Source organism: Pogonomyrmex barbatus, unplaced genomic scaffold (genome assembly GCF_055798465.1).
Source record: "Pogonomyrmex barbatus isolate J1 unplaced genomic scaffold, ASM5579846v1 scaffold3, whole genome shotgun sequence".
Classification (NCBI taxonomy): domain Eukaryota; kingdom Metazoa; phylum Arthropoda; class Insecta; order Hymenoptera; family Formicidae; genus Pogonomyrmex; species Pogonomyrmex barbatus.
The window spans coordinates 10666506-10692740 of NW_028297127.1; the positions used below are offsets into that span (position 1 = coordinate 10666506).

A 26235-nucleotide genomic window follows, 5' to 3' on the forward strand; every position below is an offset into this window, starting at 1 on the left:
CATAGCCGCATGGCAGCTTGTTACCGGCTCCCTATACCGTACCTCTCATCTCGTTCTTCATCCCTTTCGCCCTGAAATAATCTCCTTTGGTCTGTTTTTAGATTACCGTCCTTTTCTCGATCGAAGAATCAATACAAAACATAAAAGATACAAAAAAATATAACAACATAAAATACAAGAAATTTAAAATTCTGGAAATCGACGATTTATAAATCGAGACGAAGTAGTAAAAATCTACAAATTCACAAAAGAATCTACGATAAAAGAACATTATAAAAGTTATGAATTTTACTTAATTTTAATCATAAAAGTCTAAGGAACGTTAATACAAGTGGAGGTCCAGGTGTGGATGTTTCGATTTTCGATTTTCAAATATCCCAAAAAATCTAGGGATACTTAGCGGAACGACGTTGAAGAGCGCGGTAACTTTCGCAGGTTGCAGCTTGAACGTAAATATCGCGTTTTTATTGGACAATGTGCTCGACCGCGAACTTTCAATAAGCTGGCGAGGTACATAGTAATAAGCTGGTAATGGTCCTGGTCGGTGAGAGTATAACCCAAGGACGCTGCGGTAGGTAGCCGTCGTTACTGGACACCGTATCGGATCAGGCCTGATAAGAGAGCGCTAAAAGCGCTTCGCATTGCCGCCGCATCTCGGAACCTTCTCACCGTTTCTTGGTGTCTTCTCTTTTTTTTTTTTTTTTTTTTTTTTTTTTTTTTTTCATCAGAGGTCGACCTTCGACTCGACATTACTTATGTTTTTATCTATTCCGGAATCACTAAGCAGCAGCTAAAAGCAGTTTTTAAACGAGAGTTTTTAAGCGACGTCGTACGAAAAGAAACGAATCCATTAATCTTCATTGTCCTAAAAACTTCGGCCATTTAATTTTGATTTAATTAAAATCAAGGATAATAAAAATCTCGACTTCACATGTCCTAAATTACAAAAAGATAAACGCGATATAATAATGCGATACGTATTAATCTTTTTTGTAAATATAAATTACGTAGATTTTTAAAAATATATTCTTTCATTCGTGATAATTGGAGATAGTTACACATCTGCGTTTTTGGAATAATTGCGAGTAGTTTTCGCTCAGGAGCTAGCCACGGCGTGGCACGATTCTGAAAAACACGGAGAAATTACGAGAATGTGTGGATAATAAACTTGCGGGATACTAAGACGTAACCGTTCAGATTTCACGAATAATTCTCGTCGATCGTGTCGGCACTCGCGTTTTTCTGATTCATTATAGCAGCGGTAAGCCGGCACGGAGATCGAAGAACGCGATCCACAGCTACGCGGCTCGATTAATATTGAACGCTCGACGACGACGACGACGGCACGAGGCTACTACCAATCGACCGAGCCTAACTTTTCTCGCATAACTCGGAAACTTCTTCATCGCGTGCTGCAGATCAATCATTTTTTTCCGTGCATCTGATTACCCCCGATAAAAGATATTGGAAACATTCGCTGAATGTATTCTTGCTGCCTCGAGAAGTGGAAAATTTTTTACATCAATATCTATAATTATATTATCTTCTCCCAAATCTTATCATAAATTACAATGATGAAAAATTGTTGAAGTAATGGTCTTTAAAAGAAAGCACTGCAGAAGAATCTGATAGTTATATTAGTGATATACACGTGATAATGATACGCATACTGAATTTTCTGGGACTGCACTGACCACTTTTTCTTTTATTTTTTGCTCGATATTGAGGATGAACTATAGATACCGAAAGCATTAGGGCACAATTTGTCATTAGTACTTTTAGATCCACGTCTCAAATGCGGAATGCATGTCGCTGAAAACGGGCGCGTGCGCGCGGAATAGCGGACACCGGGCGTAGCAATGCGCGTGTCGCAAAGAATGGCGATCCTAGACTAAAAACAGAACAGCGCCAAGGAATGCAACGCATTGCGGCACACCTTGCCGCCGGCAGCTGACAACGGGTCCGGCATGGCTCGCACGGCGATGGACTTACGACTCGATCGTCACGTGACGTGCGTGAGATATGGCAAAGTCGCGCCGATAATTGTCGCATATCCCGACAATTCCGACGACTATCTTGTCGACTACTGTAACGTGTTACTTTCCGCAAAATTCTTCGCATCGTACTTGCAACGACAAGCATTGGAAGATTCGAATAATCAAGTTCGGCCGATTGGTAATTTAGTAGGCTGCCATATTTAATTTATTTTAAAATCAAATTTGCAATATATATTGATATGGTGCGATTTTATTCAATTACATATAATAAAAATTTTATTCTTGTTAATTTTTTAAAAAAATTTTTCACATATATGCATACGATTTGCCAAAGTTTGCCGTTCTGTACGTAGTACGCCAATACTTTACAATGTAAAGGGCAACTAGAGAGCTTGAGAAACCTGCACCGAGTAATGGCGTCCAGTTGCCAATCATAAATAACAGCTGGTCGCGTGGCTTCCGCGATTCTGCGAAGCGTCGGCACGGATTTCGCATAAAGGCGTACGAGAAGCGGTGATTAATTTTCGCGGACACAAATCACGCTCGCCAGGATCACGCACCGATCAATCGATCGGCTGATCGATTGATCGCTAGTGAGGTAAAACGAAGGTAACTGACCATAGGTGTCGACAACTCAAAGTTGCGATGCAATCGATATTTTTTAATTCGTTTAATTTGTTATCATTACTATATTTTAATAATCATAATACTTCTATTTAAAAATATAAAAAGTATTTTTATAAAAGACCATATTTAAGTTGCAATAACAAATTATCATTCGTTATTTATTATTGTTTATATAGTTTTATTAAAAAAAATGTGAGTTATTGCTACACACATTATATATACATTATCAAAAGTTCATAAATTATGTTATAAACTATGCCCACACTTTGTCTCTAAAAATCTTGTGTAAGAATTTGTTACTTTTTCAAAAGCGTTGAACAGTCGCCGCCTATGCTTCTAAGGGAAAAGAAAAAAGGCAAAAGGCGTCTCAATGGCGACACGAGTCCGCTCCGTGGAAACTGGCTCTCGAGGAAAACCTCATTCAATTCAATTCTAATGCCGCTACCACCGCGACAGAGCCGAGCACTCGATCTCGAGATCGCGGCCGGGAAGCTATTGTCCGTTTACGATCATTCCGAATGATGAGAGTATTCTCACTACGTGAAGATGAATTGACGACGAATTGTGACTTTCCAAAAGAAATTAAATTCCGAGAAATCGGGAAACCGTTACAGATAAAATCCGCAGATGAATATAACTATATAATTCTAGATATCCAAGAAATCTTGACATTTGGAAGAAATAACTTTTAAGGAATAGTTTTTAAGAAAATAGCTTTTAATAAATATTACGTTAAAATATTTACGAGGTTTAATATACTACTCAGAATGGCTCGTCTCGAAATTTGGCAATTGCTAAGCGCATGATTGCAGGCTTAAGTCGGCGACGCGTCTCTCATCGCTTTCATTGACATTAACGTACATTCATTACACCCACCGCGCTACCGACCGGCAACATTGAAGCTCGTCGACGTATTAGCGGAATGCTTATGATTTTACGAGCCTCTTTAATATGCGTTTAGCTTCCGCCGGTAGCTCGGGCTCGCGATGCCTCCGGCTCCTTCTCTCTCATCTCGGCTATCTCCGACCGTCGCCTCCTCGGCATGCCTCCGTACGACATTTTCTGCTTAACCTTTGAACCTCCGCGGCCGTCTCGAGTCCAAAGCGGCAAGCGCATTCCAACCAGTAGCGATCGTTAAAAAATCCGATCCAAGTGCCCGGAAACATCTATATCGATCCGAGACGGAAAAGAGCAACCCAGTTATATAGTAGCAACCATTGAGGCGTAATAGATGTGATATGAAAATATTAGAGTTATTATAATATAACCGAGGTTTAGCATTGAAATTATCATTGAATTCGGAGATTCTCGGTATCTTAGACTTATTAAAACTATATAAGACATGTACGCAATTTTTAATTTTCTAAATATGCTCGTTCGTGAAGATATTTTCATATCTTCTTCAAATATAAATATTGTTTAGGACATTAGCTTTTTGTTTATAGTGATGTGTAAACGATCATAGAAGCGATCCACCAAGAGGAATTGTGGACGAAATGCCAAGACTTTTCGCGGATCATTTTTCACTCTTATAATCGCTCGTCTCATCTCGGCTCTCGTGACATTGCACTAACTGACAATGACGAATTGACAGTCCTCGAGTCAATCCTTGAGTCATCGGATAGTGCCAGTGTCTCTCTGTCCGTCGCGTCTGGTGACTAATGAAAATGTCCTGCCGGATCAAAAATGAAATAAGAGAATTATACACGTATTATCTTTCGCGCGATTGCACATCGATTAACGATTAGTGATACATAAAGATAAATTTACTAGATAACAGCCGGTTTATCGAGTAAAAGATTTAATCATAGATATGTAATGAATATATTCGATTCTTAAACATAAATAAATCTTATAATAATAAAAAGAGCGCTTATAAATATACTTACTCGCGATAAAACAGTAAGTTTTTTAATATTTATAATTGTTTCAATTATTATAGATAAAATTTAGTATATTTATAAATAATGTTAAAATAAAAGATGTATCGTCTTAACATTTATATTTTATAAGTTATGTCTTGAAATTAAACTTCCGCAATTTTTTAGGCAAATCAAATATGAAAAGTGACCTGTTTCAAGTTAAAAAAAATATTCTATTAAATATGCTATTAAACAACAGCGTATGATTGCTACCGTCAGATTTGCGTTCTATGCACAAATGATTCCATCAAAAACGCATGTAGACATCCGGTGGCATTGCGGCGCGGCCGCCATGCTTTTTAGAGTGCGCAGACGCAACGTGGTAATTACCAGACATAATTGCACAGCCCTCTCTTTGTTTCTTCAATTATTCGTCTAGACTGGCAGTCGGTGAAAAGAATCTCTCGACCGAAAAAAAACGATATACGGCCGATAAATATTAATAATGTGCGTATGCATATAGTTGTAGAAAAATGTTAAAAAATTAATTCTTTCTCTCCTTTTCATTTGTGAATGATATTATTTCAGTTACGTGAGAAAATGCTAGGAAATTAATAGGACATTAGAGAATTAATAGAAATTTATCTTTATTATTTTTATTTATAAGAATATTATACGAATAAAAACTTGAGATTTTTTTAACCCATTTCTTCTTTTATTTTTTTCGAATACCGCAGTTTAGGAACTTCAATTATTTATTTCGAAACATTAATAAAGGACCGTTTAAGATATCAGGGAGAAATTTCAACAATGTTTATTTTTATCTAGCGTACAATATGCTAAAGATAATTTATTCAACTAATAACTATTAGTATTCGTTAATAACTTTCCAGCTTTCCGTGAAGCTCAACTCTTCAGATTCTTGGAATCCTGACTCTTTAGAATCCACCTTAGATCCACAACTTGTTGAGTCCTTGAATTCTCTCGGATCATCGTATCCTAACGTGCGCAGTAACTCAATGAGTTAATCTCCGATCAATTAACAGTGAATTCTGTGTTTGCGCAGGTACTTAGGTAAGAATTTCAATTAGTGGACGAGGGAGGCGGAGGGAGATAGAGGCGGGAGGACACGATCGAAGACCAAGACAATTAACGGAGAGTTCGCCGAACAGGATCGCACTTCCGGGTTTTAACGAATCAACTACGGATTAATCGAACTCGCGATTTTCCTTGCACGTGCACAGTTTCTTTCTTTCGATCAAACATCACCCGAGTTCCGTATCACACATAATTAAACCGTACACACGATAATTAAACCATCGCTGGTCTCTTTAATTGCATTTGTTATGAGGTATGCCGACATACTTTCATACGTGACGCGAGAAATATGTACTTCATATCTTTATATTTGCTCGACTTTTTCCTCTGATCTAAATATTTCCTACGCGATAAAAATTCTTTCTGTTCTTCTGCTCTTCTGCTCTTTATTACTAAAGCAAAAGAAGAATATAAAAATTAAAAGTTTTTCAATATAGATCATTTTTTTTATTTAGTCGTTCATTTTATTACATTATCGATAGCTGATGAAGCTAACAAAGTTGAGTCTGCAGCAGTATATTTTCTTACGCTTCTCACCAAACAGCCACTTCTACGAGAGGTAAGGATAAAGATGGCGCTTGGAGGAAAGGGTGCTTTGTGATAAGTTTTTCGGCCGTACGGCGAAAATGGGGAAATTCGTTGGTTGATGAAGCGCGAACGGAGGAAAGTTTATGAGCTTGGCAAGAGAGAACGGGCGGCTAATTTTTAAACAAAGCCTAATTTCCACAACTTCATAGCATAGTCTCGCGGTCGTTATTACTTGCCTTGGGATAATAAATGATTATTACGCCGTCGAGGGAAAGAGCAAGATGGGGGTGTGGAGGTTTCTACGAAGGTGGGTGAAACGCTTTGATGTTTTCTCGCTCGAGTGGAAGCAAGCCGAGCGACAAACTCTTCGATATTCGGACGATGAAGAGCACTTCTCTTGGGGAAGTCAGGAGGCGAAAGACCACGGCGCGAATGCTTGGGAGTCCTTCCTCCCATCTATCCCTTTAACAGCTGATTATCCCCTCTGTGTTTCTTCGCGATAAAACTTTCGGTATACGGTACCGACATTGCGCTCATTGTATTTTAACTCTTCTTATAATCCTACCGTTCTCTCTCTTACGAGGTTTCGTTCCGAAAATACACGTGTCTCGCTCTTTGTCGCAGATCCCGCTCTTTCTCTTTTTCTCGCCCTCCTTCTCGCCGACAGGTCGTCAATGAAATAGCTGCGCGACCGGCGCTGCGAGACACGCGAAATTGATGAAAGTATGCGCGCCGAGCGCATTCCGCTCGCGTTTGCCGTCGAGCGGAGCGGAGCGGAGTCCGCACGCGGGCACCTACGACGACGATTCTCCTGCTCTCTTTCTATCTCTACGCTGTTCTTTATTAATGAGGGAACATTCCCGGCGGGATTCGCGTCCCCGCTCGCGGCTGGTTGCGCGGGTCGCAGGAATCCCGCGCGCGGAAATCAACGCGCCCGCGTGAATGAATGAAAAACAGATGCGCGCGAGAACTCGAAAATCCACTCCCTCGCGCTCGTCCTTTGATCCTGAACGGCGCGGCGGGGCGAGACCGGCGGTGGGCTGCCTAATGCATTTTAATGTCGGCTTTCGGATACATCCAATTACGAAGCCGCGTTGCGAGCTATTCACGTCCGGCCAGAAATCTGCATCGATCACGTCCGGCAAGCTGCTAATAAAGCCGAATGCCGGCCAAGTATTTTGTCAAAGGCTTGACGCGCGAGTCGCGCGTATCCGTGTTGATTCACACTGTTGTTAATGCACGAGGTCTTTCAAACGGGAATTCCATTTGATTTTAACCGAGCTGGCATGCGAGTCTCTTCTCGAAGGGTATTTGAAAAGACGCAATTCGGATATTCCCAGATTAATTAGAGAATTATTAAAATTTAGAAAATCGAGACAGTTTATCATCGAAAATTCAACAAGTTATAAAAGATCGGTCGATGCGCATTTCGCTTTTCCCACTTAACTTCGGTAGTAAAGGGTCAAAGTTCCACGGCAAGAGACTCGACACTTCATCTTCCTGGAAGATAAACTGGAGGGTAGTACGAGGCGAGGACGTTGAAGAGCCAGGGAGAGAAACAGAAAGCGGACGCGGTTTCGGCCTTCGGGTCCCGCTGCGCAAAGATGTACGGATAAGGGAATATAAATGGGTCGTGGTCGCAGTCGCAGAGCAAATATAGACCGCCGTAAGACATCGGAAAAGGATTCCCGATGGGCCGAACGGGACTGAATAGCACTGGTATGGAAATGCGATCGGCCTTTAAACGTCGAACCACGCACAGCTATGTTAATTCCCGCGCGTGTTAGCCGAGGTGTAACTTCTGTTTATCTTTGTATCAACCAGATTTAACGAATACGAACGGACCACCTGCGAGAAACGAGAAAGCCAGCCGCACCATTCTCGGTAAAATGGTGTAATTTCCCGTCCACCTCGAGCACGCATTTTAGTCGAGAAAGAATTAGGAAATCTATTAATGGACCGCAAACAGGACAAAATGCAACGATCCATTAAGACAAAAAAAGTAAACGACTCTCAGATATCAATGTACATATATAGATACATATTCAATTTTCTAATTAAGAAAAAAAAAAAAAAATTTTTAGAAACAACCTTCACGAAGAAAAAGAACGTAAACGATAGTGATTATATTTGTCGACTGTTTTCCTTAGGTCTATCTACCTTTATTAAACATTCTAACGTGATATTCCAAATATTTAATAAAATTTCATAATATCTCGAATATGTGTGTACATGTATCTGTAACACGTGAAAAATGTGAGCTTATTTGATTCGTCTCGTACCCGGAGTTTCACACGTGCGCTCATTCATCGCTGCGAGCTCGGCGCATCTCGCCCACCGATCTGATCCGACGTGATGGATTCACTTCACTTCGCGTGAAGTGGAAACTCGAGTGACGGCTACGACCGGCAACTAAGAACGGAAAACGAATACACGGCCGTCCTCCTTTTTCTCGCGTGTCTCGTCGCTACACGGTCCAGCAAAGTATAACTTATGGTAAAAAAGAGCAGACTCTTCTTGTAAAGCAGATACTAAGCTAAAAGCCGACATTAATGATCCCATTTGTATGCGTGGCAAGTACTTTGCGATAATGTGAGATCGTCGAAACGCGTGATCTTACGGAATTGAATTTTTTCACGTGACGCTTATAATTAACCGATGTAATGATTCGTGCGTTGTCATTCATTAGGATGATCGTCTCTCTCTCTCTTTGTCACGTAATATTTTAAGTTTCAATTATTTGATTGTGAGAAAATGCAAGTAAATTCCATGAACGTGGAATCCGAGGAGTCTAAACTCCTAATGGAATGAAGAACACAAAAATGTGAATTTACGAAGGCAAGAATCTAAAAAAAAATCCAATCAAAAGTCAAGAAAGTCGAGAATCTCCGCATTTAAAATGCTGATGATCGAAGGAATCCAGCTTCCAAAGAATTCATATATCTCGCGGAGGTTTGTATCTTTTACAGGAATATTGACAAATTGCGAAGTTTCCCGTAAGAATTGATATTATAAAACGACATTCCTTCTATGTAGATGGTTAAAGATGAAGTACGCTATAAGTCAAGTCCATAACGGATTTATTAAGAAAACGTAAAAAATGAAAATGCTTCGCGAAGTAGGCAGCTGCTGCGACTATTTGAAAGGAATTTTGAGATTAGAGGGGATGCCGTCGTGGCTGATGAATCATTCCGGGCACGCGATTTCTGGCATTCAAAGGAGGCGTTAAGTGATTAAACGACCAGTTGTCATCGATGACATTAACATATTACGTGCTCCGTAGCTAGAGTTAATGTCTTGTATCCATCCAAACTGCCTGCCGTTTGCGCGGAAAAAAATTATATATGACGAAGGTGACAGTTCTTCGAGAAAGCGTTGAAATAATCGTCAGTGAAGAGAAAAGGAGATCTCGGCGTGATAAAAAGTGTTGTTGAACCAGTAGACATTTCTAGACTGAACATGTCTGGATAAATAACTTTCTCGCTAAATGCGAAATACGTAATTGTTACACTTATGCTTTTCGGATAGAGAGAAATATTAAAAAAAGATTGACTAAAACTTTATTACATTTGTAATTGACATGATAGAGGCAATAATCAAACTGTTGAAATAATGACTCTGTATAAATTTTGAGGTTGCTATTTTTAAATAAATCTGCCATTCGATGTTATGAGATGTATATACGATAGAAGATATATTGTATAGATATATTGTAAATATCATTATGTTATATCAACACTTATAGTATTTTTGTACTATGTTCGTGTAAGATTATTTTGTTAATGACATGTTATACAAGATTCTGATAATAAACAAGAATATAAAAAAATTATCTTCTTTTTTATATGAGAGAAAATAATGGAAGTTGTACGTAGTACATAAACGTTAACAATTTTATAAATAGAAAAGACATAATCTAAATTCACGAGTAGAGAAGTTCCGAATTAAGATTCAGTATGTTAAGCTTAAGAGTAAGTTTGCAACATGGTTTGGACTTAATTTGATGGAAAGCACAGTACGTATTAGTGTAAAGTGAGTTAATATAGAGGTCCTCCTTCTATGAGGCGCGAACGCTTCTCTAATTTCTCAGGATAACACAAACGCCGCACGCTGCGATGCGTGCAATTAAGAGCATACGCGAGAGGATTCTAGAAACTTGTGATCATCTAGCAAAGATACATACTGGAAGCTCATTTACATTCATAGATACATAATAGATTAAGAATATTTTGTACAAGAAAAGATTCAAAGAATTTAAATAAGATATTACTATGCGAGCATAAGCGTGACGCTGCGACATATGTCGAACATATTTTTTTATAATATGATGAGTATCTTTGAATTCATGATCCATTTTGATTTTGTTCATCTATTAATGATTCTTGAGCAATCAGAATTTTAGTTCATTAAATATAAAATGTAGATTACTGCGATTGTCATAATTATTTTACATAAATTTTTATATTTCATTGTACAATATTTGTATTTGTTTCATCATAGTCGTTAATTATTTGATTGCGCATAGATTCTGACGTGTACGTATGTAATATTTAATAATTCTGATACCTTTTTTATAAATAAAATTTCAAACATCCGAGACATTATCTATTTCAATATGAATGTTTTCTTTTTTTTTTTTTTTTTTTTTTTTCATAAGATACAACGTCAAATATAAAATCTTTTATGATAAGTATTTCCGTATTTATATACAAAAAAAATTCATATTGGAATAGATAATGTCTTGTTAAAGCAAAAATTGAAAAATATTATAGATGGAGTACTTGAGCAAATTCATAAAATTAAGTTGATTTATTGGAAACATTTGAAACATTTTATTTATAAAAAAGATATCAAAATTAAATACATACGTGAAGTAAAATATCGAAAATTTGAAAATATGGCTACAACTGCTAAGTGTAAATTCGTACGATTTCTAGAAACTCAGTGATATTCGCAGCTTAGCCTAGCCTGTCTTATCCATTTATGAATTTAAAGGAATCTAGAGGAGATGAGGTGACAGGCCCATCTTCCAAAAGTGATTTATGACGACGTGACTACTTACCGGTTAACTTATGGTGTTTACCGATTCAATTAGGGATACAACCGGCGGCCCCTTAAAACGAGATACATTTGTTTCGGCATTAATTTACGAAAACGGCCTGCTGTCATAACAAAACTATAATAGACCTTTGGTCGGTTGGCGCGCCGCCAGGCTTTAGTGGCCGCATAAAATGCATTGGAATGTTTGCCCGCCACATTGTCCTCGATCACATCGTAAATTAAATCTTCGAATTCATTTTAATCGCGATCTCGCGCATCTTAATCGCGACAGGTTGTATACGAGATCGTCTCTTTTCAAAATATAAATTGCGCGGATAAAATATAAATTACGTAACACGTAAATACTCGACGATCGTCACGATAAAATTTTTATGCATTATTATGTATAACGGCTAACGATATTTCTTTGGAAGATACGCATCAAGTAGATTTCTCAGAAATGCTCTTCAGAACTTTTTAAGAAAAGTTTGATAAAGTGTTGATAAAAGTACATGATCTTATTTACTATGAAAATTGATATTTATAATAAGGGTGAGAGTGTTTCGTAATATCATCATACTCAACTTCTATCATCGCGACTAAAACAAATGTTTCATTGTTCCTTGCAAATGCCCGAAACAAAATGTTTGTTAGTTTAAGCTGACAGAGCTTTAGAGCACGTCACGAAAAACGAATGAAGTGTCGGCAAGCACGCGGCGTTTTTGTAGCTAAGACAATGTCTGGGTATTCTTCCTTCAGTACGTCGACGCCGAGACGTCGAACAACGCGTCGACTCTATATTTACATGCCCCAAAGTCAGTGGCCCGCTCAAGTGATTCATCACGGAAACAGATGCTGAGGTCCCAGAGACGTTTCCAATGTTAAATTTTTCGGCCAATCCTTGATTTGCGAATGGATTCGAGGGAGACCAAGCTCTCCGGATCCTTTGAATCGTATCCTCGCATCCTAAGCTCTTTTAGAGTGACGTACATCGAAATTTGGCTCGCTTATGTACCACATATATCTTGGATCTTAAATTCTTTCGTTAAATTACGAATTTTCTAAACGTCATTCTGGACTAAAAGGCTTTCTTGAATCGAAATGGTTGATAGTTCTTGCTACATGACGATTGCGACTGGACAAAAATATTTTTGCCGAGTTAAGCATTCATCGGACGAAAGGTCTGCAACAACACGAAGACAGCAGCTGGTCGGCGATGCGACAAATCATTGGACAGCCTACACGTTGAGCGTCCCGCGCAAAACCGAGGAAGCACGTGCAAGCCGAACGCAGAAATGTGACCAGTGGCGAATCACTAAACTCCCTCTCTTTCTTTGTCTTTCCTTTTTGAAAATCCTTTGAACAAATCACTAAATTTATGAGCTCCTATTTGGATCTTAAACAACTCTAACTCTATCTACTTAAGCAACTTGAACTTCTCGGTATTACACGTTTAAAATTTCATTTCATTTCGTATCCTATCTTGTATTTTGCACGTTTGACAAAATAATTAGTTTATTTAATGATAATCACATATGGATTACACTTAGAGTAATGAACTTGTACTTATCAATCAAAAATTCGAAACAGCACAAAACTATAATTTAAAAAAATGTTTTTCATACGCAAGAGTGCTTACTCAATTTCAAATAAATGAACAAAAAATGAGTGATATAAATTATTATGTTACTTATGGTAATTTTACAGACTTTATTTACATATTTTTCAATATCGCTTGGCCAAATATTTTTCGCGAAGTTTAAATAAACTTGTCGATTGAGAGATAATTAATACAAAATTATTTTTCTTCAACATTACATATCGTTGTAAATTTTCTCAAATATAAAAATTTTTTTTATAAAAAAAATTTATATTATTTGAAAGAAGCATAATGAACAAATTTAGGGAATTTGTGGACTACTTGAATTTCATCAACATATTCTAATTTCACGAGCATTAGAATCACGACTTTTTTGTAAATAAACGGATGCTGCATTTTGATCTGCTAGTTTCAATCCTATGCAGAGAACGAGGAGCTATTAATTAGAAATTGTTCAGCGATATCTAAACGAATGATCGAGTCGCGGACGAGCGACACAATCGTCGGTATCTCTTTGATATGTCAGCTGGCCCGACCGAACCAGTTCTGCTTGCCGTCCAATCCAAATAATATCTGACTCAACATGTGTCACGTTGTAGTCAGCAGCCGGAAAAAGCCGGCAAAATGCTTGTCGATGCATCTGGCGATCGACGATTCAGTTCGATAATTCTTTTCGATTATATATGTAAAAAACAGAGAATTAGATTTATAAAATCCTATCATTATTTTCATTCTCATTAAAGACAGATGGTGAAAAAGTTTTAGACCAAGAACGCAAAGTCTTGTAATAAAAGTTAACGACATTAAGAAATAAATTTTATAAATGTATGAGAAGCAGTTATGTAGCGATTTCTCTATTCAAACTTTCGAGTTAACCAAAATCAACCAAAATCAATCGAGTTTTTCGAAAAGAGAAAAAATTCTTGGATTTTCTCCTGTCACAGATTTTCATCTTTCCCACAGAATATGCTGTATATCAGTTTGCGAAACGCGGCAGGTTAATACAATCACATTCCATTAGCATCTTGTAAAATGAAATTGCCCACTGAAAAGAGAGGAGGGGAAGTGCCGTGAAACAGAGTTCACGTCGGTGAGCGAAAATAGACAACTCGCCGACGCGGGCAGGCGGCATCGAGAGAAGTAAAAGGGAGAAATCCTCGGGAGGGACGAGAGAGTTCCGCGGGGTTAAACAGCCGGTATTTCAGTAATGGAGCCTTATCGTGGAGCTACTGCAGAAGTCCAAGTTCTCGTATTCGTACGGCGACGACAGAGTCGACGGTTCGGCTCGGTGGTCGGATACTCGAGCCTAGTCTGCCGAAGTCGAGTCGAGTCAACGGCGTTTATTAATTCGCCACTTACCGCGCATACCACCGCGGCTCGTTTCTTCCGATAGAGATGAGGAATTAGTCGCGTTTATCCCCTTAACTTACGTGGTTGCGTTAATCGCCGACGGGGAGGAGACCGCCATCAAAACTGCCGATGTCGTAAATATGAGGGACTTGGCGCGAGACATTACCAGCGTCTCTTCATATATTCTGTCGTGATGCGATTAATTGCTTTTTCTGATCTGCGACTAATAACAACGATTATTTTCAAATTTTTTTCACCATCTTTCACAATCGAACGGGTTCTCGCTACTCCTGAAGAATGTGTAACATTTTGATGCATTTTTATGCGTTCCTCGACATAGTAAATTTATCTTCCAACAATTTCTGTTCCGTTAGTAAATATTATCGCGTGTCCGGAAGAATAGATAGATTCCTGGATCTCTTACGAATCTCCTCGGATCTTTAGAGCCAAAAGGTATCTAAACGATGTGATATCATCATGTGTTTCATTTCGAATGCAAGGCGGGACGAAATCAAGAATCTGCGCTTTTAAGTTATAATAACGTACTCGGAGAGATAGCCGGAGTCTCTCTGGATTCCAGACTTCTGGCTTGCCTGGCGTTCGTAGCAGTTAATCTCACGGCGATGGATGTTTCGGCGGGATTACTGGGCGGCCGGTTGTCGTAATTGCGTTTAAATATACCCGAAGGGTATAGTCGCGAGATGCGCGTGAGGTAGAGCTCGCGGATACGAGGACACGCGGAGGTGCAGCGGCGTGATTTGTGGCTTCGGCTTCGTAACAAATAGACGCGCGGGCATTTTCTCGGACACCGGGTGCGCAAAGTGAACAAAGACAAATGGCCACGCCGCGCGACGCACGTGACTAACGACGAGCGGGCTGATAGCTGACGCGAGATTTTTTTCCTCCAAAAGATTCGATCGTCACCGATCCTTCAACCTGATGAACTGATATCCCGCGAGATAAGGATTCCAACTCCTTCGCGCGTGTTACAGATAAATGACAAGATTCAAGTAGCAAAGTTCGCGATTTGAAGAGTCGCGAGCTAGACGTGATCTTTCCATCGCTTGGTATATATTTGACTTCTGTGTGTGTGTGTGTGTGTGTGTGTGTGTGTGTTTTTCCTTTCTTCACTCGAGGCATCTGGAAATCCTGGAATCCAAGGATGCGAACGGCCGTGGAATCGAGGTTACGAGGATAGGCGATCGGCAAGATCGAAAGATTTCCAGGGTCTCTCTGGATTTTTTTTTTTTTTGCTATCGCAACGAGCGACCGCGAGTTCGTCCATGGACGAATGTCCATCTGTCCGAGCGCGATCTGCAATTCAATGCAACCGCCTCGAGCAGAAACGTATCCGCGCTTTCTGACGAGGAAGGCATTACTCCGACGGCACAAAAGAAAACGGCTGCCGCTTCCACGCGCGACACTTCCTTCTCCCTGCTTGTCTCTTCCGCCTCCTTGTCCACTCTTAATATTATTCCCATTTGCCAACAAAACGTGCAACTTTTAATAATCTCTTGGCAATTCTAAAATAAAAATCTTATATACACGATCATCGCTAATTAATATCGCCATGATACATAGCACAATTAACACATCGTCGTATTTTACGTTTTTAGAATATAATAAAATGATATTTTTTAATATTAGACACTAACTGTATAAATAACAGATTTCGAGTTCAATGATGATTTCAATCAGAAGATCACTTCATCTGAGTACGCAATTTATTAGACGAAAAAACTGTAGGAATCTGGAAGAAACGGATAGTATTCGCGAGTGGTTACGACAAAATCATCATAATTCCAGTCTTTGAACAGTTGGATCAGATCAGAAGCAAGACCGATCGCTTTTTGCCCAATGATTGTCCATCGGTGTTGTCTTTACCTGGCACTCGTGACACCCGATTCCCAATACCGGGACGCCGTTTTATCTCAGCCACGCGGTCGCCGATCTCGACTGTCGTTGCCGCCGCCGGGTCACGTATTAATTTTTTCGTTTAAACCGGTAAGGCAAGTTCACCTCGATTTCGCGACGATTCGGTGAAAGTTTTGCACGTCCCTTTTTAGCAGCGGTTGTGCCACCGTGACACTGACCATCGTTGGCCACGAAGGATAAGCTTAGATATTAGATTAACTCGAGATTAGAGTAAATCATTCGATATCAATATCAATTTCAGTGTTTCGCGTAATTTGTCCTGTGAAAGAAGATACCGGACAGAAAACATCTTTACAGAATTAAACATTACGTTTTTCTCAGAGATCGCCGATAATTAATAAACCTGGCAACTCCTTACTCATTTTTAATTTTATTAATCAGATAAAAATATCTCTTCTCGAACATTACTGTGTAACATTCTGATCGTTAAAGATTTATTGGAGAAGCTCGTTTATCCTTGCTACTTCTGCAATAAGAAAAAAAAAAAAAAAAAAAAAAATTCGCAGGAAAGTGAAATCCTCTATGAAAATAGATAAAACGATAAAATAATATTTATTACGTAACGTGTGTGTACACGGGGTCAAACTCGTTCGACGAGAGAGACTGGCAGAAACACCATTTTCCCGTTTAAGTGGCGATAAAAAAGTCAGCGACTCGAACTTCCAGATCCTGAATTTATCGAGACCTCGCAACACCCCTACTTACGGCTCTCTTTCTATCCGTACCGCACCGTTTGATCCTACCGCGGTCGAGGATGCCGTTGCTGTACCGGTCTGAAGTATCATCGTCGTCATGGCGAACGTCCCTCGATATTACCGTGCGTCGTGCGTCTTTTATTTCCAATTTTTCTTTCCTTTTACCTTTCATACATTGGCGTGCCACGAGGAAAAGTCCGTGTACAAACTACACCGTTCGTTTCTCAGCTTAAGCTACCAAGATTCTTTCAACGGATAAACGTCCATATCGAAATGTCCATCGTCACCGCGGATTATTAGTTGCTTAATGAACTCGGGATCTATATAATTTAAAACATATCTACGACGAACATAAGATACTCCGAATAGACATACTTAAAATCGTAGATCTTGAAATGTCACACATGTTTTCATAATTCAAGTATTATTACGGAGCGTGCCAAAACCACCGACGAAAAAAATACCGTCCACAAAAAGCACTGTTGCACAAATTTAAAATCTCTAAAGCGTTCAGAACTATAAATATATAAAAAGTAAAAGAACTTTGAAATCCCAAGTCATGTTTGAATTAACATCAGATTAGAATTCACTTGAGTAGCCAATTATATACATAAATATCGAAAAATCCTGACTCCTGGTTCCTAACTCTTCGACATAAATCTCCAAAACAGCAAACGGTTAACAACGGCTCATCAATTTTCGTGGCTAATGAGTGAAAGAAAAAAGTCGCGAGAGAGAGAAAAAGCAAAGAGAGAAGGTTTCGCCGGCGATGATGTCGATGCTCCCTGCTCGGCCGAGCACGACGGAGACGGCGATCGTAGCTCATAGCTGGTGCAGCGTGCGGTAACAGCGCCTCCTCGACTTCGACAGGGTCAGCCGGCCGGTCGGCCGGCCTGGCTGGCTTTTACGACGCGCGCTTCCATCGACGTGCGGATTGATCGTAATTAATTCGTTTTTCCTTCTCCAACCACGCTGCACGAGCACCGTGGCGAGATATCGAAACTTGCACTCGCGTGACCGCGCCGCGCCGCGGCGAGAATCTCTCGGAAGCGATTCATGCGAAGGGAACAGGAGGCGGGGAGGACTCCCTACGGTCGACCGCGTCGGAAAAATGTTGTTCATCGCATCGGTCAAGGGGTTAAGTAAAGACGTAGCGTAAGGTCTTGCGTGCCTCTCTGGGAACTCCCGATATACCGTGAGCCGCGCGGGGAGCGTTTAAATGTACCGCTCGCTCTTCGCTTCTTCTTTCTTTTACGGGCGAGCGCGCGGTCGTTCCGCGCCGCTTTATGGGCGAATTTTCTGCGTGGTTCGCACAATGGCGTAGAGCCCAAAACCTTGGGATCCTCCAGGAAACGCTCGCGAGAGAACGCTTGAAAATCAGTGATAAAGTTGATAAGAATGATGAACGAAATTTAAATTAGCTTAAATTTAAGAGAAGTTAAAGATGCGCGAGGAGAAGAGACGAGACGCACCACAATGAGTTATTAGTAATATTATTATTGAAGTTATCTATGGGATATTGATATAGTTTTTAAGATAACAGTAACTCTATTCTAAAACTATATGATATCTCGAAGTTTCGGTATAATTTTCAAATTTTACATTTATCGTTTACGTATGTCAAGCTCAATCAAATTATTGGTCCATAAAAAATATAAATTACTGCCGGAATCTTCGAGAAATGCCAAATTAGATTGCATAATAGCTCTGCTTTTCACTTTCCTTCCTCATTAATATGCGCGATCGTTAATCTTTATTCATCGATAATTTAAAATACGCGATTGTAATTCCGCTTCCTCGATTTATTACGATTTTATGAAATTTCATGGAATCAAGCACCGGCTTCCCGTTTCGTGATCAACAGATCGAGTTCCACTCAGGTGCCGGGATCGTTTCACGGTTTTAGAAATCGACGTCGCATTCTGCGGTGATTTTCCGCGACGGGTTGTATAAGCGTTTGCGACAGCGATCTCATGGGTGGAATGCAAAGACGGCAGGCGAAAGGGTTCGTGCTTTAAGAGTGCAGCAGGGACTGGCGCTGGCCGAGAAACTAGTCCCGGTGGAAATTTATTCCGGTGAAGCGAGAACAACAAATTACCGATCGGTAGTAGTCGATCTCTCCTAATACGATGCGACGGGAATGCCACAGCTTGAAACGCGGCGCGGTGTCGACACCGCGGAAGATTGACGACACATTGACAGTCCGCTGGAAAGCAAATCGACTATTCTGACCTCGTAATTAATTAATTTATAGGAGGCGATAGAGGCAGGTGAATCATCGAAATGTCAAAACATAATATACGGTATGTAGACTAATTTTAGGAAAAATCCTAGATATTGAAATGTAAAAACTTTCGATCTATCTTTCGATTATCGACTTATTGTATTGAACAATGTGTAACCTTCTGTTACTTCGTGCAACATAAAAAAGAAATGAATAGAGATAAAAAAGTATAAAATATTTCTTTTCACTTTTCGTCGTTATTCTTTCTCTCCGATAGAATAACAGATGGTGAGTCAGATTGATGAACGCGCCGATTGCAGATCGCAAAGTAGTTGTGTCCTTCGTTCGTTAATCGCGAGGAGAGGCACGGCACCAGCGCGGAGAGGAAGGACACGCAAGAAAAGGAGTGAGGAGAGGAGGAAAGAGAAATATAATAAAAGAAGCCATGGCAGGAGCCTGCTTTAGCCAGGCCAGATCCCGCCGGGACGATAACACGAGGACACATCGCCACCTCGGCGCGACGATCGTAAAACTTGGTCAGGTAAAGGCGCGGTCCGTTTGAGACCTGCTGCTAGGAGGACGGACAGGAGCTGGTTATAGGCTAGGTATTATAGTCCTGGACTGCTGTCGGTCTATCTCGCGAGGGTTGCGCGTCCCGTACGCGTATCCTTCGGGGTGGTCCTGGCGACGACATCGGTTCATTAATCGGCCAGATACCCGAGAAAAATGCGCTTTTACGACTACTCTCCCTTCCTCACTCTATCTCACCTTTGCTCTTCCTCTCTCTCTCTCTCTCTCTCTCTCTCTCTCTCTCTCTCTCGCTCGCACGCTCTATTTTTCCTTTTCTCGATCGCTGCTGATCACGATGTCCCTGCCAGTTTTGTGAAGGAAGCGCCCGATGGCTTATTATCGTTGTCGAGGAGATCTCAAGAAAGGGGAATTGAATAATTATACATAGGATTCGATTAACGCGACACTTAACGATGTCGTTTCGCTCGACAGTCGGAAGTCAACGCTACGAATTACATGAATTTCAGATACCCTGCATCTAAGTGCCCTAAATTCTACATGTTTTGAATTCTAATCGCCTGGAATCTATAAATTCCTCGAATCTTGGATATCTTGAATCCTTACCTCCTTAGAAACTGAGTTCCTCGGATACCGAATTCCCTCGATTTTGAAATCTTCGAAATAATTCTTAAATCCAATAATTTTTTTTATATTCTTCAATTTTTCAATTAAAAATAACGTATAAGGCAAGAGCATCACATAAGCTTCTTTAAACAAATAGAGTCGCATTTGATAGTCCTATTTTCGTTAACTGTCTACGTTCGAGTGTTGCGTGACATAACTTATGGTGCAAGACTTGCGCGTACGATGGTGCAGTCATGTGTGCGTTTGCTACGCTCAAAAGAAACATCGGTCGGATAACGAGAGTGCTAATGAAGGATAGCCAGGTTCTTGGGTGAGCCTCTCCTGAGACCAGCACCTGTCTCTCCTTTGGCATATACGTTTTTCCAATGAACCGTACGCGCTCCGGCTTCTGGATTCTTTTATTCGCCTAATTTCTTACGAATCTCCGCATTATGCGAGATGATATCAATCTATTAATTTCTACACTTACTTCATTCAATAAAAGACTACTTTTCCCCAAAAAGTACTATTTTAAAAGAAACTATTTGCATTAAATTTTTTTCACTTTCGATCGATGATAAATTTAAAGTTACTGATACCATGATATTTAAGTCTCGGAAATTGTTTCAATTTGACTTTTTTAATGTCTACTGATTCGAAGGAATCGTGCAGTTTTTGCGACGCCTCGTGCATCATTCTTCGCGAGTGAAGCCGAGTGCCGCAAACTGAATGCTCGTTCGTTTGCTCGACCAAGCGAGCGAGGGAACGATAAAGCACGGCGTTTTCGGTGCGTCTCGTGAGAAAACGAAGCGCATTTTTAACGCGCGTCACGTCGGTACGCGCTTTCGCACGCGCATGCACGCATACGCGGGTACGCGTGTATGCGCATACACGCGCGTAAAACGCTACGGCCGGCACACTGCGAAAAACACTAGCGCGGCTATTAATTCAGAGGCCGGAGGACAGAGAGAGAGAGAGAGAGAGAGAGAGAGAGAGAGAGAGAGAGAGAGAGACAGAGAGAGAGAGAGCGGAGGTAAGCAAAGAAGCAAAATGAGCGACGCTCCTCCCGGACTCGTTGGGATCTTAAATAAAAGGAAGGAAAGAGGTTTAAATAAAAGTAAATTCGTGTCGCCGCGGTCGCGTGAACTACCCGGGCTCCAACGATATGAGCCGCGGGTTCCCTTCGCTTCCCTCGGGGGAACCCCCTCGCAGAGAACCTGTCCTGTCCGACTGTCGGGATCGGCTTTCCTTACTTTGCTCCTCTTCGCTCGTATCGCGCGCGCGCTTAACGCTCTTGCCGGATGTTATCTCGCGATCGCTACTACGGAGAACGAGAGAGAAGGAGAAGAGAAGAGAAAACGTCGGGACGTTCACATTTCTACAATGTCCCCGGAAGATTGATAGATAAATGGACCAACAATACTTCACGGCTATATATCTTGAGGGAAGAAAAGTGAGAGAGAAAAAGAAAATTTTTTAAGGTAATTCTGATTAATTTTTTAATTAAATTTTACATAATTTCTTTTTACCAATGTACTCACATAGAGATATTAAATGTAAAAATTAGAAAATCTTATAATCTTCAGAACTTTTGAATAAACGAAATTTCAAATTTTTAACATCTAAACATCGATCTAAGAATTCTAGATTATAATTTATATATAATTATATTTATTTTATAATATACAAAAATTTTTTTATTTTGTAAGCTTCTGAGACATTTTTACTTACTGTCTATTTAAGTAGACACTTCTTTCTTTTTCTTTGCTCTTCCCGTTCCAGTCGATAGATTTTAGTGGTTCTCATTTACATATTGAGATTAAATGAGATAATCAGAATGTAACTATCCAATTATCCTTAAATTTATTTTTTCATCTCATATTGCTTTTGAAGTATTCAATGTGCAAGTGACACAGTAAAATCATAAAAATTTTAAATGTTTAAATTGTAATAATTCTAAATCTTTTTTTCCTTCTTTAACTTTTATGATTCAAATTTCATGATATTTCGCGACATTTTATTTTACAGTGGATGTTTCTAAATATATATTCTTCACATACTTTAAGAATATTTTTTGAAATATTAATTCACGGGTAATATCTGAGAGTTATTTTGTTATTTTCGAAATTTTCTCACAGTATTTCTCTCAGAATGCCTTCGTTTTCTTGAGAATATGCTTCCTCGAGAATATTCATGGTGCGCATCACTAGTTACAAACGGTTTAATATTACCTAAGAGAGCTCGGTCCTGGAAAAAAGGAACAGTTCTTTCCCACCAGTCCGGGAAAGATGGCAAAACGACGCTCGACACCCCACGGCGCACGGATGGGTGCACGGATGGGTGCACCGAGGGCAGGAGCACGCCTGACCTCCCAGCAGACAAATTAAAATGATGCACAGACGATTCCACGCGTTACTCGCGAAAATTTCTTCCTTCTTGCTTCTTGCTCGAAACTATTTCAGCATGCGCGAAACTAAGTTGAAATATTGTTTCGTCGACGGTGCTCTTCGAGTTGTAGGAAACAACACTAGGTGATATTCATAAAAAAAATTGAGAAATCGAAAGTCGAGTGATTCGAAAAGTCTATTCACTATATATTCGATATTCAAAGAACTGATTATACAAATATTCGAAAATCGGCAACCTAAATAAGGACTAAATAAATTCAAAAAGATTAAGGATCTAAGTATTCAATCTTTAATAATCTAAATCTCAGAGAAAGAATTTCTAATAAATTTTAAATATTTATATATGAACAAAATATGAAATCTTAAATTATAAAGAAAAAATGTTTTTCTTTTTTCATAATGTATTCAATTTATTTCAAATTTCTATCATTCTATTGTTAATCTGGTAAGAAGCTAAAATGAAGAGCTATATATTTGGAACAATAAAGTCGCTTTAAATTTCCATCATTGTACTGTTAATCTGGTGATAAGTTAAATGAAGAACTTTATATTTGGCGCAATAAAGTCGTTTTCTTGGCTTTAATTTATATGGCATTAAAGAATAGTTGTTCGTCGTAAAAGCGGACACAGTCGATGTGGAATACAAGCGAAACTTGTTATAAATGGCTGCAGTTTTTATCGAATGTGCCTAACTTAATGACTTACGTGGGTCTGTTTTTAATTGCTTTGGGCGATTTAAGTATCAGGGACAGGCGACCAGAGAATAAGGTTATAAAAATGTGAAGATGGACCACCTTTGAATTGCTGGGCATTCTAACGCACTTTATTAACGTCTTCGCACAATCTTTTACTTTAATTATTAGTGATATATATTTTGTATCGCAGCGTCCTTAACTTAATTAGCAACTACAACAAAAAATATCTATTCAATTATTTCTATCTTAGTTTTATTCGATTGTTCAATTTTATTATTTTAAAAAATTTATTATAAAAAATTTTTTATATTATGAATTCAATGTAAATTAACTTTATAAATTTTCATATTTATTACTTTTTATTTTTATCGCTATCAATTACAGATTTTGTTATTTATGAAGATTTTTTTATCGAGTTTTAATTTTCTATCTTGTTATCTCGAAAATTAACAAAATTTTCGGTAAGACGATTGACACTTTATGATTTCAAAATCAAAACAAAAACTCAACTTACCCTGTCATACTGATGCGTTGCTGTCGCCGCCGGGAAGGGTTGGAAAGGCGCCGGCCTAGCTGGGCTGTGATGGGCCGCGTGCGGATTGCCGTGGGGATGGCTGTGCGGGGCCGCATGAGGGTGGGTCGGATGCGGCGGCGGTGGCCGATGGGTCTGATAGAGGTAAGGATAATATTGATACATCACATCGGAGCAGCTCATTACCCCGCCCGGGCCCGACACCCCAGAGCTGGCCTGCAGACTTGCGTACCCGAACGTCGCACCACCCTTTCGAACAACACCACTTCTAAACTCGTCCTCCGTCGATCGAACCCGTAGTCGATTTAAATGTTCGAGATCATCCGGGGTCACTAAAGTCGTTAAATCATCATTAAGAATAATGGTGCATGCTGCAGCATACAGCGATAGCGAGGTAGTTCAATTATTGTCGAACACTTTCTGCTTTTTTGGACTTCTGCTTTATCTATGCTAATTTAATTTGAGTATTCTACATCGCTTAAATATATTAGGTGAACATTGTTGTTACTGTGCCGTTTGTAAAAAAAAATTGAATGGCGTCTATTATCGTTTTTTTTTTAATTTTTACGCAACGTTCGTTAAGGATTCAAGATTTATCCGACGCGAAAAATTATAACACGTATTTCGATAATGTAATACTATTGATTGTTTATTAATCACACTTACAATCCCTCATTTATCAATTGTTCATCAGTTTATGTTATCTAGTATATTATTATTAAAAGTGTTTAATCTTTCAATATTATCGTAAATACTTTGCGCGTTTTGCGAAGGAAGTAAAAGAGATGATTAAAAAAGATATTCACCAGTTAATCACAGTAAGATATTCTCGTCAGTTTCGTTTAGACAGAATAATTCATTTTTATTAAAATACATAGAAATGTACCATAACAAATAATAAATAGTTTATAGCAAAGAATTTTCCTCGAGAATAACTGAATCACAATAAATCACAAAACTACACGTTTGGTAATTTTTCAAGATAGCTGAGGCGAAGAAGAAATTGCATAAATTGATCGTTCTCCTTTTTTCCTCTAAATGTGCGTCGGCTGAATACAAAAAAATTCAGGTAGCTGTCATCAGTTGGATATGTCAAATTGTCAAACATATCTTTCGCTCAAGATTCCACGAAGTTGGACAAGATAAATGAAGGCATCTAATAGCAGTTCTTATATGACGACTTCCTCTTGTATTTCTCTTATCTTACTATTTTCAGTTTTCGTTTTTCAATCTTTCTACTAGTGATTAGTAATCCTCGTAAAATTTTTTTTCTCAGAACTTTTTTCTCATATATCTCCCTTCAAAGCTTTCCTTGAAAATTTAAATCAGTTGTCACCACTTGCGATGACATACACAATTTGTACCATACGTGACATTCTCTTAGTTCAACAAATTCCAATTGTCCACAACTTGCAACTTTTCGATAAAGCCGTACCGTCTCGATCAAGCTACTTAACTTTTACTAACACTTCATTCACACTTCACTTAATTACTAACAAAGACTGCTGTCACCGTTCTCGACACTTCATCTCACGTGTATACGCAGAATCAGCTGCGATTCGAGACAGACGCGCGGCTTGCTTCACAATATATTTCATCCGATTACCATCGATCTTTTCGTGATGATCCGGCCTATTCTCGATGATGTCTCTTTCAACTTTAATACAATCGCGGTCGTCCAATCGCAACGCGTTCAGACTCCTCAACGCGAGAGACAGGCGGCTTTCTTGAAGAACGAGAATGACCAGTTGGCAAACGAAAAGTGAGCCCTCACCCTCGCAACGTGAGCGGAGCGTGTCGCCGATGGTGGTGTGTCTCTCATGGGTGAACACAGACTGAAATCCCCCGTACGCGACCGTGTGTCACCCTCTCTCCCTAGTGCCTGTCGCTGTCTTTTTCTAAAGCCGTCCCTATCGCCGTCGTTTTCGAGCGGAGCGGCTGGTATTCTCTTTCCCCTTTACCGTCACCCCCCAACACGTTGGAACCGCGGCGACAGGATCCGCCTCCTGGCAGTGCCGACATCGGCCAATCGCCGTGCCCGATCGTCAGGGCCAATCGCACTTGGCCTGCCACTACCACGAGCTCTCCCCGTATTGATCCCACAATGAACCCGACTGCAGCTGTGGTATTAAGAAGTTCGTACTCGGGTTAAACCACCCCCGCCTAAACCTCCTCCGTTCTCTGCCTCCCCTCCTCCCGCCGGCTTCTTCGGCTTTGGTCTTCATCCTCCGGTACGACCACCTTCCTTCTATCCCGGGCAACCATCCCCCGTGGCGCGCATAATGAGTCTTAATTAACAGTTTCGCGGTGTTTTGGGAAGCTTAATTTGCCATGGCGAAAAGGAAAGAGAAAGAGAGAGAGAGAGAGAGAGAGAGAGAGAGAGAGAGAGAGAGAGAGAGAGAGAAGAAGGGGAAGGGAATAAGATGGCGTCTTCAGAATTCCTACGAAAATGTTTCTGTCATGGAAATCGTATCTTCACGCAGTACCGACTGACTGACTTATAGTATAAT

At 39.8% G+C, this 26235-nt stretch overlaps 1 protein-coding gene across 5 annotated transcripts in view; it reads right to left on the minus strand.

The window, feature by feature from the left end:
• vg (transcription factor vestigial) overlaps nucleotides 1-25584 on the minus strand; it is a 49364-nt gene extending 23780 nt beyond the window's left edge. For 3 of the 5 annotated variants that reach the window (XM_089079198.1, XM_089079197.1, XM_089079199.1), the window contains exon 1: nucleotides 23708-25583. In XM_089079198.1, coding sequence (XP_088935324.1) covers nucleotides 23708-23908 — 201 coding nt within the window. In that variant the 5' untranslated portion in view covers nucleotides 23909-25583. Of the gene's footprint in view, nucleotides 1-23707 lie in introns of all 5 variants that reach the window. The other 2 variants (XM_089079196.1, XM_011642448.2) reach the window with 2 other exon arrangements.
• Between the last annotated feature and the right edge of the window lie 651 nt (nucleotides 25585-26235).